We start from the raw sequence: 14,726 nt of genomic DNA, 5'->3' as shown, positions 1-14,726 counted from the left end.
ACCTGGTACCACGATACTCAGTGCGCGCAGTGATAAGCGACACTCGTCATACAGTTTGTGATAGTTAATCGACAGTCGCTATTCTGAGACGTTAGACTCTGGCCAGTGAAAGCCGTTTTACGAAACTTTAATCTGGTATTATTTTTGAGGCTGTCAAAATTGTTATATTGTCATTCTAGCCCGGCTTACATAATTTTGATACTTCCGCTATAAGAAATAAATAAATAATTTCAACTTCCTACCATCCTCAAAATGCAAATGTTATAAGATTATGTTCGAATTCAAATGTTAGAAGATATATTCAATGCCAATCTGGTCAAAATGGTCCAAAAATTGATGCGTCTGAACTGTACGTAAATGGGCACTGACAAAGGTCATAAAATTTACCAACGGACTCCTAAACTACTTCATCAACTTTCACACATTACTTCATGAGTTTTGATGCAGCTAGAAGAGTCCCGACTATAATTTAATATCTGGAAAATTTAAATAATATCTTAGTATCAGCATCGTTTAATCAGTGTACAGCAAGTGTTGTCAGCCTTTTTTTTCCGCGGTTTCTCGTGGACAGCTTTCGCTGGCCAGAGTCTATTATAATACTTTTTAACTCGGCGAATAGACTGTAGGGTGGCAAAAACGATCTGGTTTCCATACATAATGTTACGGTAATATTATGGCACCATTAGAAGAAGAAATTCCTAACGTTAGTTAACGACTATTCTAACTAAAGTGATTGACATAAGTTCTTGTCAAAAATAAATGTCAATGTTACTGTTTTTTCTGTAATTTGTATAGTTGGAAGATTTCAAACGTAACAATATTTTGTTTTACTTTTCATCTTTGTTATTACGTCTTATGTCCAATTTTTAGTGTATTCAAATACGAGCTTTAGCATTAAACATTAAGATTACATTTTGAATATGTTGGAAGTTGGATAGGTAGGACTATGTACTAACTAACTTTTTTGATAGTGTTATAGTTTTTTAATAAAAAAGTATATTGCTCAGGCTCGAAGTTTATAAGTATAATAAATAATGGTAGTGTTTAAGATATAATAATGTATGGATCGAAAATTAATAAGCTTGTTAGGGTCATACGCAGTGTTAATTATAACACTTGTTTTTCAACCAAAGGAAGGGACTAATATTTTTCTGAAATCCAAATGAAAAAAAAGTAGACGCTTGGTATTAGCAAGTAAATATCTGTGTTTTCATGAAGAAACTAAGTCATTCCAATTGCTTCCACTTAAACAGATATTACTATTATTTCAATAAACAACACACGCTTAAACACGACATATCAAAAAGAAAAATATGTACTTAGTTCAATCGTTATACAAACTTCGCATGATTTATTTTTAGTGCGTTCGAAAAAGTTTTAAATTAGAATCGAATGCCATGTTTTTATAATATAACATTCAGTTTTCATAACAACAATTGCAATAATGATTAGATGACATAATTGTGACCCCGACAGAAACTAATTAATGAATGGACATTTAATGGCAAGCGTGCTCCATCTTAGTCATCATCTTTGCCTATTTCTGTGTAAAAAAGGTGCTAGAAGAAAAGTTTAGGTTAGAACTGCGACCCTGGCAGAAACTAGGCCCTACCAGGAAAGTAGCTTAGACACACCTATTAGCTTTTACACACCAAATAGAAAGAGCGTCGTTCTATCTGATGGACGTCAGACGTGGATTCAGCTCTCTAAAAATGTTGTGGTCACAGTCACCCGAAAATCGGCAAAGTGCGAGTCGGAGTACGAACAATCATCATGAAAGAGTTTTGGATTTGATTACCTGTTTCCTTTTCGCCGCGCATCAAGACATTGGCCTATTGGTCTCAGTAGACCGTGAAAGGTGTCATCACCAGTCTATTAGGGTTGTGGGCATGCCCATGGTGCCAACAATGGTGGATCCGCCCTTGATGGATGTTATCCCGGTTATGTATGACCCAATGAGCTTGTTTAGACAAAATTTATTAACCGTAAGCGTACTTATAATATCGACATGGTAACCTCATTATGGAATTACAAATTGGACACTTAGGGGCTGTTTCACCATCCATTGGTTAGCGTTAGCCGACGGTTAAATGTGATGCCGTCTCCGTCTATTCGCACAAAACAAATAGAGACGGCATCACAACTAACCGCCAGTTAACACTAATCAATGGATGGTGAAACAGCCCCTTAGAATTTAGCCTAAGTAATATTTTGTATAAACGGTATTTAGTACCCGGAAAGACAACAGTTGTTTATTTAAATAGGTACAGTCAAGTGTAAAATGATGATTTTATTCGAACATTCTACCATGCATGACCTTATTACGTTGGCATGAGAGGTTTTGGTACAGTTGAGTTCTTATGCTTATGAGCAAAAATCCAATCAAAAATATCTGAACACCCTTCTGCGTCGTTAACAATAGAGTTGTTGTGTACGTATTTTTGATAAAATTTATGCTCAAAGTATAAAAACTCGACGGTGCATGTATTTAAGTTCCTCAAGTGATTATTATTTTTACACTCCACTGTGCAATGTTGAAATCCACCCATGGAGAGAGAATTTCGTATTTTTCTCCACACAAATAAATAACCGCTCAGCTGTCTTAGTGGCCTGAAGCAATATTATAAACTGTAATTTTTAAATAAATTCAATATTTGTATTTTTACGAATAGATTTTAGATTTTTTTTTACACTTTTGTCAGTATTGCATATGCTAAAGCATATAATTCCCTATTATAAACCCCTCTTGCACGCAAGAATGTGTCAGTTTAAGTTAGTTCGGAAAAATTGACGTTCCAAATTAGAAAAAAGACGTAAGTTCCATAGCAGTTCTGCACCATATTACGTGCAAGACGGGCTTTTTATAAATATTTTACCCATAATAATTTAGTCTCGTAAAGCTAGCAAGCATTTAAACCCTGTAAAAAGTAGTTAAGTTCACTGTGAATTCGTCACCACTAAAAAAATCGTGTCTCAAATCAATATGTTAACAAAATTTACCCTTATAATAATGTTCATTGAGTTCACTCAGAAAAACCACCTCAGCTTTTTTAAGAACTAGTGATGAATTGCTAAAATGCCCAACATTTTATATTTTATTCATTTTAGCAGTAGCAAATCCACAAGTTTATTGAACCTTCTGAGTCCTAACTTTTTTTAACAGTCATAGTACTTAAGACCTAGACGTGGTTCACCAGCTTTGTTAATTTGGATATTAATTCAAAATTCTTAAAACTCTTTATTCAATGAACAATTTGTACTTTATAAAGTAGGTACATTCGGCCATTATTCTTAGTGTTAATTGGTCCTTTATAGAGGTAAAGTACGCGAGGGCTCACAAGGTTAAGAACAAAGTAACCAAATTGTAGCTTTAAAATATTTTAAATTTTATTGACTGATTTCATGGATTATTCACGTCGCGACTATTTAAGACATTTATTTTAATATTCCCATTTTTTTTTTTGTATAAATGAAACACCAACAATTATGGATACAATACTTATAAGATTTATTCCTCTCCGTGCCATCTTTATTTATTCCATTATTATTATTAACAATTTGTACAAATAAGCCAATTCCATTAAAATACATAATGAGTTAGTTTTTGCATTTAACCTGCTTAATACATAATACTGAGCAGCAAAAAAATTAGCCCACTCTGCATACAAAATTACTTGTTATATACTGCATACAATTGAGGGCTAGATTTTTTGCCGCTTAGTATATAAATGCAAAAATGGTTCAACGGATATATAGATATTGGAAAACCAGGTACAGGTGGATTCGATATCTTTTTTTACTACTAAATTTAACAGCATAAAATGAGATGGTACAGAGTGTGCTTTTCTAATGTAGTATATCAATTTTCTAAGCAAATGTAGTGTTCTAAGCAAACGTAGTGTAGCTGTTGCATTACACACCGTTAGTATGATTGCATAAAGTTTTAGTCGAACGTTTCAATTTAAAAGAAACCTGTGGTTTTTTTAACATGTTGAATTTTTCCTAGTGTTTGGACCAGTTTTTTTCGAATGTCGTAGAACGACACAGAAACTCACGGGATAATTTTCACATTCAGGGAATTCAGTGTGACAACGGTCACTTCGGTCAAAATAAATTCTATGAAACTATAATAAATCATTTAATATTATGTTAAATTGATTCATCATCATCATCATCCCAGCCTATATACGTCCCACTGCTGGGCACAGGCCTCCTCTCAGAACAAGAGGGGTTAAATTGATTGCCGTGTCATATTAACGGGGATAATCATAAGTTAGAACACTATTGAGATCATCTTATGATATCATTTACTATGTTATACGAAAAATATAAAACTATTTAGATTTTAGTGGTCGGTCGTTGAAAAGAACCGTAGTAAAAAAAGTGAAATTCGTTCTTCTCAACGATAGATTTGAATTTATGGAATTTTAATAGGAATTTCTTTGTTGACCTTAAATCTATATTTTGTAATTTTGTTTCGGACGTCGATCATAATTTTAAGAAAATCGCGAATAAAAAGAAAAGTTCTGTTCCCAAATGTTATCTTATCCTATAATCGCGATCATTCCGCCAAACAACACGCCAGAAAAGTCTAGTATCTCAAAATTGATAATCTTGCGAAGTGTACTCTACTGGCGAGTTTCAAGGTTGAGTTTAGTTTACGTGTCAACGCGAGATACGAGCTTTTATCAAAGTCTTTGGGGCGTTTTCACAAAAACGTGCACCTTTTCTTTCAAAATGTATTCAATCTTTTCATACAAATTTTAGGAGTCAGTTTTGTGACGCCCAATACCGAGTGTATGAAAAAAAACGTCATGAAACTGACATTTTTGATTGGGACATTTTTTTTAAACTATCGGAACCGGTTGTGCTTTCAATTCTGAGCAGGAATCAGGAAAAGCCATATTTTTTCTCAATTAAAAAAAAAGAAAGGGTACACTTTTTGTGAAAATTCCCCTAGGACAAACGATTCTGTTTTATGCAGTTTCCACTCAATGTATCTCATTCTAACGCAATTTTCATTCGCGTCCATTACACAGGTAGATTCGGATAGAAGTTATTTTTATTTCAAACAGTATTGATACTTGTTTCATGCACCTTACAACTGTTATTTATCTAATTATGTATAGTTGGTATATAATGCCGAGCTGTATTTTATAAAAGACGATTTATTGTTTAAAAAGTAAATAAATAATTTTATTTTATATCGACTTGTTGTTTGTTTCATTTGAATGCGTTGTAAGAAGACGGAGCTTTAACGCATTCACTGCCCACCTAACTTCCACAGCTGCCACCGACGCACATGTGCGTTCAAAATGTATGAATAATTTATGACAGCGGCACTGGGGGGAGTTCCGGAAACGCATATGTGCGTCGGTGGCAGTGAATGCGTTAACCTTTTGGACACCAACGACTCATATATATACGCACCGCATGTTCCACGCCAACGACTTATATATACGTCCATTACTTCAGTGCAAAAGCAACCTTCGTCCAATTGTGTTAAGGTTAAATTTTAGACATTGCAATTTAGAAGCCTGGCGTATGGGTGATGTCTTTTGTATTTGACGTGGCGGCGAAAAGGTTAAAAGACAATGAACGAACAGTCGAGGGATGAATGTCACTAAGTTGGGTGACACTATTTCCCGGACGTACAATACCGACATGGAAATACCGACATGATATTTTGTGACACGCCCCATAGAACTCTTGTCAGTTTGACACCAGTTGTATGGGCGTGTACACGAAATATCGGGTCGGTATTGTCCGAGCCGGTAAATAGTTGTCACCCACTAAGTTCAAACTAGTCAAGTGATCTGTGGCCGTACCTATTGTCTAACGCGGGGCGCTCCCATCGCGTTCACTAACTCTTTCTCCCCGCATCCTATACCGTGTGACAGAATGAGGTGGTGAAAAGGATTGTGATTCTGAGTGCCATAGACAATAATGCTACACTCAATACTTTATTGCTCTTCCACAATGTATGGTTACTTATCACAATCTATGGCTACACGTTGATGGACAGTACGCCTATAGGCGTCCAAATACAGGGTGTCTCTCCATGACCATGGGGATTTAAATTCAAGGTTCGATTCTACTAACAAAACTACGCTATTTTTGTTTTGTAAAATTTTCAAAAAACTAAAATTTGGATCATTTGTTGATCCTCAAAGTTTAATTGTTAAATCAGTGTATCGGACATGGCGATGTTAAGACTTACAGTTTGATTAATTCGAGTTAACACTTGACAGATGGGCGTGCCTTCAGTCAATTTTCAACTTTGACGTCATACAAATATAGGGCTGCCATCTCTAAAATTTGGCTACCAGGACAAGACGCGTGAAAACCCCGGATTTTGGAGCCCAAAACCCGGACATGTCAACAGGTTTAGGTTTTTATTAAACTTGGTCAGTAGGTATAATAAAATATAGGCCAATCAAATAAGATCCTTATAAAACGATTTACAGCTTGCTGGAAATTAATTCTTCGAAAAATTCTAATTGCATTGGTCTAAAAATAAAATATTTTTAAACCCGGACTACAAATGAAACCCCGCCCGGACGCTCCCCGGACGCCCTCTAAACTAGGACAGATTATATAAAAAATATTTTATTTGTATGACGTCAAAGTTGAAAATTGACTGAAGGCACACCCATCTGTCAAGTGTTAACTCCAAGTAATCGTACTGTAACAACGTTTTATTATTGAAAGTAGTGCCCATCAACGTGTTGAAGTTTAAATAGACGACACCCTGCCGTCACCTCTATTGCTAATGACATAAAATTAAAGATGGCTGCCACTGGGACTGTCGCCAGCATTTGGACATATAGGGACAAACTGGGAGACTTGACCAGGAAGCAGGCTTGAACCATCTCAAATATTGAATACAACGCGCAATGGGCACCATTGCCAGCTCGGACGAGAACGACTTAAGGAGCGGGTGGACGTCTGTTGAAAAATAGTATGAACAGCGCTAACTGCGCGCGCCGCGTGCATAGGATTGTACCTGCAGGGCTGCTACGAAACTCGACGTTCGTATCGTACCATCCCTCTCACTCTCGTATTAAATAGTATAAGTGTCAGAGGGACCGCACGACACGAACTTCGAGCTTCGTAGTAGCTCTGCAGGCACCCTGGTGCACCCGCACCAACGGCCTACTCCGAAATTTGAAAATCAAAGTACGTATCGTACAGTCAAGGGCAAAGATATCGACACGGCCAAAGTTACAAAAATATGTATACCTACACGTCTTTGTGCTCTTAACATTAAGGCCGTGTATACATATTTTTGCAACTTTGGCCGTGTCGATATCTTTGCCCTTGACTGTACCATCCCTCTCACTCTCGTATTAAATAGTATAAGTGTCAGAGAGACGGAACGAAACGAACTTCGATTTTCGAATTTGGTAGTAGCCCCGCAGCTAGCGTCGGTCCTTACACAAAGGCGTGGGCTGCGACGGTGCCTAAATGTGGGGCCACATGCAGTCGCTCAAATCTGCAGGGCAACTACGAAACTCGAAGTTCGTGTCGTGCGGTCCCTCTGACACTTATACTATTTAATACGAGAGCGAGAGGGACGGTACGATACGAACTTCGAGTTTCGTAGTAGCCCTGCTGCTGCTCGACGCGGCGACAAGACGCTACTTTTTCGAGTCGCGGGGAATTCAAAATCACCTTCAAAATGGGGTCATTTGACTGGTCAAATGACCCCATTTTGAAGGTGATCTCTAAATCTGGATTTATCGCTGCAAACGAGCGACTAGCGACTGCATGTGGGGGCACCCATATAGGCCGCTATTATTATTATAATAAGTAGGTACCTTACGTGAATGAAGACCACGCTGTATATTTTGTAGGAATTCCCGTGACAATTTGGGAAAATCCCGCAAAACTCAACTCGGGTAAAGGGAAGTTTATTAAATAGAAAGTACAGTCAAGGGCAAAGTTGCAAAAATATGTAATACACGGCCTTAATGTTAAGTGCATAGAGTCGTGTATACATATTGAAACTTTGGCCGTGTCGATATCTTTGCACTTCACTGTACAGCCTTGTTAAAACTACTCAGCGAGATGTAAAAACACTGACTCGATCCCGAAGACTCCTAATTAATTTATGCAACGTCCTTTACTGAAGATAGTTTTTAATTGCCGCCCGATCAACTTGCATTTTTAGCTTTAGCGCGACAGAAATGAGTTATTATACTGGCTTTAAATAGAATTTCATTTCCTGCACTTATTAAAAATTTGCAGGAAAACGTCTAATCAGATACACTGGTATGCAAACATTATCTTGACAATGTTACAAATAACAGTAGCTCAGTTATGCGAATAGAATCGAACCTTGCATATAAAGCCCCATGGCCAGAGACACCGGTATACCTATGGGTAAAAACCGGCCAAGAGCGTGTCGGACACGCCCAAAATAGGGTTCCGTAGGCATTACGAAAAAATAAAGTAATATTTTTCTAAGGATTTCGTATTTTATACGGAATCTTCCAAGTTTAGGTATATTTTATACCTTAGGCTGCTATTTACTCTTAAACTACTAATAATTCTCAAGCAAACTTAGCCGTTATAGTTTCCCTTGAAAGTTTGATATACTTACTACCATCTTGATTTTTTTCAAATTTTTCCACCCACCGGTTTAGATTTTAGAGGGGGGGACGCTCGATTTTAATAAAAATTTGCACTTTAAAGTTGAATATTTTGCAAACAGATCACTGAATCGAAAAATCGTCTTAGCAAACCCTAATGGTTTTAAAATACCTATCCAATAATACCCCACACTATAGGGTAGGGTAGGGATGAGACAAAAAATCACCCCCACTACGTCTATGGGAGGTAACTACACTATAAAAAATTTTTTAAAATTTTTTATTGTACCATTTTGTCGGCATAGTTTAAAAATTACAGCTTTCTGATAGTACCCAAGCAAAGCCGCGGACAGACGGACAGACAGACAGACATGGCAAAACTACAAGGGTTCCGTTTTTGCCATTTTGGCTCCGGAACCCTAAAAATGAAAATATATTGTACCATAGTGAAATTGCTACAACTGAAACTGTTACGAAACTTACATTCAGTTTTGTTAGGGTACAAAATTATAACTAATATAAGTATTTATTGTTAAAATTTCCTCCATGTTTCGACCACATCAGAGGCCTGAGTTTATTGATACAGGAACTCCTCACATGTCTTCAAAATTTGCCCCCTAAATTCCGATGTCTGCTTAAAAAAACTTTCTTTTAACTCTAACAATCACAAACAAAACATGGGTACATAATAAAATCACGTGTATTACAACAACAAACACACACACACTATTCAATTTACAAGCGACATTATCATTATTATCTATCCAATCTCTGTACGCCGACACACGCGTGAAGAGTGTTGTCAAATCATAATTCTTTCCACTGACTACTCCAACCAGTACTTCTTCGTTAGCAGCTTCCTTGAGCCCCGTGCAAGCCAACGGCCCACCAGAGTCACCTCCGGCCACATCCGAGACAGCAGAATGCGTGCATACGAAAGTATCCATATCCATATTCCACAAATTAGAACACTGATACCGCGTCATGGGCACAATCATCGCTGTAAACAACACAGGCGGTTGACGAACAGTCGAATGACTCATCGTACCAAACCCTGCAGCTTTACACGTGTCTCTGGGATAATCTACCCCGATTCTAGCAAGAGGAATTGCTTTAACACCATTATTGAAATTGAACTCCACGTTTACAGTCGCTAAGGCTATGTCGTGCAGTGGATAATGAAACTCCTCATGCACCCTGACCTTTTTGAGTTTCCGCCATTGTAGTTCTTCTGTTGTCTCGCTTCTGCCGGTGTGTGCTAGGGTGTTAAGTAGTGTTCCAGCTACGACGCTGACGAACTGTGGGGATCTTGCGAAGAAGAAGTCGTTGTCTTCGAAGCAATGAGCAGCTGTGAGGACTCTGTCAGGGCTTATAATGCTCCCGCCGCAGAGATTTTCCCACAGGAATACAGTAGATATTACTGTATTCTTCTCACGAGTTTTCAGAGACACCAGGTATGGTATCTGCCCGTCAGCAGCTGGGATCCCGTTCACAATTACGGGTTTGACACGAACCTTTGCATATTTTAATGTTGTTATGATCCGATCGTTGGCAGCCAAGCTAATGAACGTTTGGGTTAGTAAGAGAAGGATGAGTTCGTTCAACATGAATTTTGCGGTGATTTAGATGGATGGTTAACATTGTTATGTTTGATGTGGGATTGACAATATAGACATTCGCCACAGACGTGCAAGTTAAAAAAAATATGTTGTCTCTAGCTAGTCATTGTTTGTAAAGAGGTGGGTTATGTTGATTAGCTAAGCTTCGTCACAGAATATTATAATAGTACTAACGTACAGAATTGCCACGCTCCGCCCCGCACCGATTCGAGTTACCTCAAGCGCAGTTTGCAGGAAAACCGCAGGAAAGCAGTCGGGTGCGCAACGCGATGTATGTCGGCCGCACGGCTAAGTTCGGGAGCAATAATTTTGCGAAATGGTAACGGTACCTTACCTACTTCCTTCCTTTAGTAAATAAATAATGATTTCTGAAATTATCGTGACTAATACATGAAATAACTACCTACCGAATAATTCGTTTAAGTTTGTAGTCGTATATATCTATTGTAATTGAAAATAATAATGCTTAAATACACAGACAGACACATTTTAAGTAGGTTTAAACCTTTACTTACTTATAGTACTAGGGTTTTGCGGTAGTCAGCCCTGTGTAGCTTACGCACACATTGACGCGTGTACAGACGTCGTCGTGCTTATGTAGATACAAGAACGCGTATTTTGTACTTCGTGGCCGCCGTGTGGGTGTGGCTTCGTATACATCTCAGGTATAAACAAAATAATAATTGTAATGATTATCAGTCTTTTTTTGTGTTATTGTTTTTCCTTAAATCCCGTGAGAAGACTTCGTCTTGTTAAAATGATCATAATCCTATAGGTACCGTTATTGTTTTAATCCTATTAAAAGATAACCTATTAATTTGGGTTCATTGAGGTTATTTTATTCAGATTTTTTAGAGTAGTGGGGAGTGGGGTTGTAGAGTAGTGGTAGGATTTTTTTATGTATACCTACATCTCATTTAATAACAGAGCTCATGTTTCATTATTTGCCATTAACTGGGTCCGAATCGCTTATTAATTCTGTATTAAATTGTGTGTGTTATCTATAGAACACAAAGAAAATACTAGAAAAACAATGTTTTTTTTTTCTCAAGAATCATAACATTATTTTAGAAAAAAATTCCACGATTCACCAAAGAGCTCCCGATATAAACCACAAATCAGTGAATAGTATTAAAATATTGTTTTACTAGCTTTTTCCCGCGGTTTCGCCCGCGTGGAATTCGGTTATCGCGCGCTGTTCCCTCGGGAACTGGTAATTTTTCCGGGATAAAAAGTAGCCTATGTCACTCTCTGGCCTATAAAATATCTCTAAGCGAAAAATTAAGTCGATCTGTCGCTAGACGGCCAAACATAAAAACACACACACACTTTCGCATTCATAATATTAGTATGGGTATGGATACCATTAGAATGAAGAAACACCAAAAATAATGTATTTTTCGTGAGACACATTGAATTTCCTATCCGCTTGCATTATTAGTTTCACTATAGTACCTACTTAAGTATCCCAGGAAGGGAGCACTAGGTGACAAGTAGACCCCACACAAACCACTAAAATTCGTCTCTCTAAAATTCATACTAGTCTTAACAAATTGCCGCTATAATTGTTTTGGCAGCGAAGGGTGCTGATTTTGTTTAAGAAAACCAATTTGCGAGACAAATTACAAAGGCGGCAGCATTAAGTTTGAATTGGGGCTCAGACTTCGACAAAAGTGCTTGATTAGGGCGACCACGGTTATAATGACTTGGAGATTTATCGGCTCGTAATTTAAGGCTTTTCGGGAGTCTTTTGGGGTTTTTTGGAACAACAAATGAGGAATTTTCGCGATTGTCACTCTTTAATACTGCACCCGTTTAATTTAATACTATTATATACTACACCGGGACTAACATTTCTTGGAACTTAATCACGAGGTAATCCTACTTCCTTTTAATATTAGCACCTGGGCGACCGAGCTTTGCTCGGGCTAAAACTCGATAATAAGCGTTTTCCCAGAGATAAGACCAAACTAGATCGATTTGTCATCCCCGGAACCCCACATACCAAATTTCATCGAAATCGTTGGAGCCGTTTCCGAGATTATATACGATTATATAAGAATTACTCATATAAAGGTATTAGATAGATAGATAGATGATAAATCGTCGATGATACTACAGTACCGCGTAACCTACAAAAATAGCAAATTTGAGATTTCACGACTGGTACAATATTACAATACAAAGACTATTCCCAACAAACAAAAACGTCGTATAAGTCTTGACTTGTACGACATAAAATTGGATAGCAGTCTTATAATGGTAATGAGATGACTACTAGGTCCTGTAGACGTCCTTAATTTAACTTATTAGTCGTGCGACGAATATGTCATAATAAACTGGTCTTAACAACGTCGGTAAAACTAAACTATACGACGTTATATTACAGTCTTAGCTAAAACGTTTGTACGTCAAGGCAAAGTCATACTAACGTTATAGTCCATTAAACGTTTTGAATGACCAAATTAGGTATTTGAAAAACCTTTATATGACATTTATATAATGTAGCAGTTGTATAGACGTTTTAACAGTGACGTTTATAAAACGTTGTACAGCCGTCAATTAGAGACTCTTAAATGACTTGGTTGTTTATTTACGACTCTAATTATGACCTTTATATTACATGATGTCAGTTTCATGTCATTCCCTAACTTTAATCAAACTTGTAGTCGCATTTAAGTGAGGTTTTGACTTTAAAACGTCTAAGCCGCCATATTTGCGGAACGTTTGATAAAAACTACGAAAAATGAAAGCAAAAAATTCGTGGAGAAGACTAAAACGTAGTGGAACATTCAAAAGGAAAGTTAATCGAGATTTCCTTTTATTAAAAAGTACAACAAATGTTGAAGAAAAAAAGTGTACAACACATGAACAACAAAAAGGTTCAGTATCAATATTTATTTTATTACTATAAAATATCGTGTGTGATTTTTCCCGATATTGAAATCATTGTTTATCAGTAAATTTTGAAAAGATTAATGTAGGTATATAACTATGAAAATGAATTTAATTTTGATTATATTTAATTTAGTAGGTATTAAAGTTTTTAAGTTAGGTAGTTAGTTTATAGTTGTTTTATTTATGGTTATTTTTTCTTAATATGTGCTTTCTCTTTAATAAATAAATGGATTATTTTATTTTGTTGTTGGAATATAGGTAATGGGTAACTAAATAAAATATACATTCTAATACATGAGAAATAACTCAATGGGATGGTACGTAAGCAAAAAAAAGTTAAGTGAGAAGTTTTGAAATTGTAGGTATGATAATAATATTTTAGTAGAAACAATAATCACATTCGTCTTGCAAAAAATGATTGTACACGGTAAAATTTAAACAGTTGTGGCACCAAAAATCCTTAAAATGCAATAAATCTCCAACTTTATTTTTATTTCTTATAATGAAATGAAATGGCCGCAGTGTATGAAAGTCAATGATACTGTGGCAACCATAGCACTTGTTCGATAATATAAAATGAGTGTTTTCCCATGGCCAAACCAATCTATTAAGAAGTCTAAAATCTGCTCTCGTTAGAAATGTATCTATATCCAAATATTGAACCATATTTTCAGATAAAAGTTACATGAATGTTAAAATATTTTGAAATCTGCACCGCACGTTTACTATGACCGTTATTTCCTGAAATGAGTTTAAAGATAATTAATTTTGGTGAATACCTATTACAATATGAAAAGGGTTTAATTTTTTTTTGAGTAACCCTAATAGCTAGCTGTCATGGCGTATTGCATGGTTTTGAAATAACCTTAATACAACTTTATGTTTTTACAACGTCGTAAAGAGATAAGTGTGCGACAAAAGCAACATGTCCTACATTTTTAGATATAATTTTTTTTTTATTAATAAAAATATAATGATATTAATGATTTAAACACAAAATTACGAGGGGGCATGAAAATCTGAATAGTATTTACATAGGCATATTACCATAAAACTTCAATTCCCAGTCGAACTAAACGGCATGAGAGACAGATACCTACCTAAAGTTAGCAAAAGATATGAAAGTTAAATAACACTCACCTTTTATTTCTTGTAATTAGTTATTTTGCACTCAATCTCGAAACAAAACCACAAACACGCGTCACTAACAAGAAGAATAAATAAGAAGTCTTATATGTGTTGTTCCTTGACTTAAATAAAACGTTTTAGTCATTCAAAAACACCTGTACGACCACAATACAACAAACGAGTCGCAGTAAAGTTATGATGCGACTACTGCGCGACGAAAGTGTTAATTCCATAACATTCATATGACTTTTGAATGACGTTAACGAAGTCGGCTTGTGACTTCTGTATGACCATTATATGACAATGTAGGTCGTATAACTGGGGCCATTTTCGCGTTTAGTAAACATTATTATAACGTTAGTGTGACTTAGCTATTAAGATCAACGGTATTAAGATAACGTTTACTAAACTTTTGAACGACGTTAAATTGTTAGTTGGGTTGTACATCACAAATAGTAAGCGATACAGAAACAGGTACACAGAGAGA

At 36.4% G+C, this 14,726-nt stretch overlaps 1 protein-coding gene across 1 annotated transcript; it reads right to left on the bottom strand.

Annotated features, from left to right (window-relative positions):
• Positions 1–9,070: 9,070 nt before the first annotated feature.
• Positions 9,071–10,427, bottom strand: LOC141439037 (mast cell protease 4-like). The gene has a single exon (XM_074103148.1). It carries the CDS (start codon positions 10,199–10,201, stop codon positions 9,230–9,232), a length of 972 nt encoding a protein of 323 aa, XP_073959249.1. The 5' UTR covers positions 10,202–10,427; the 3' UTR covers positions 9,071–9,229.
• Between the last annotated feature and the right edge of the window lie 4,299 nt (positions 10,428–14,726).

Source organism: Choristoneura fumiferana, chromosome 20 (genome assembly GCF_025370935.1).
Source record: "Choristoneura fumiferana chromosome 20, NRCan_CFum_1, whole genome shotgun sequence".
Classification (NCBI taxonomy): domain Eukaryota; kingdom Metazoa; phylum Arthropoda; class Insecta; order Lepidoptera; family Tortricidae; genus Choristoneura; species Choristoneura fumiferana.
This window is presented reverse-complemented; position numbering and strand designations above follow the sequence as displayed.

Coding starts and splice junctions, on each gene's coding strand:
- LOC141439037 (XM_074103148.1), bottom strand. CDS start 10,201: ATGTTGAACGAACTCATCCTTCTCTTACTAACCCAAACGTTCATTAGC.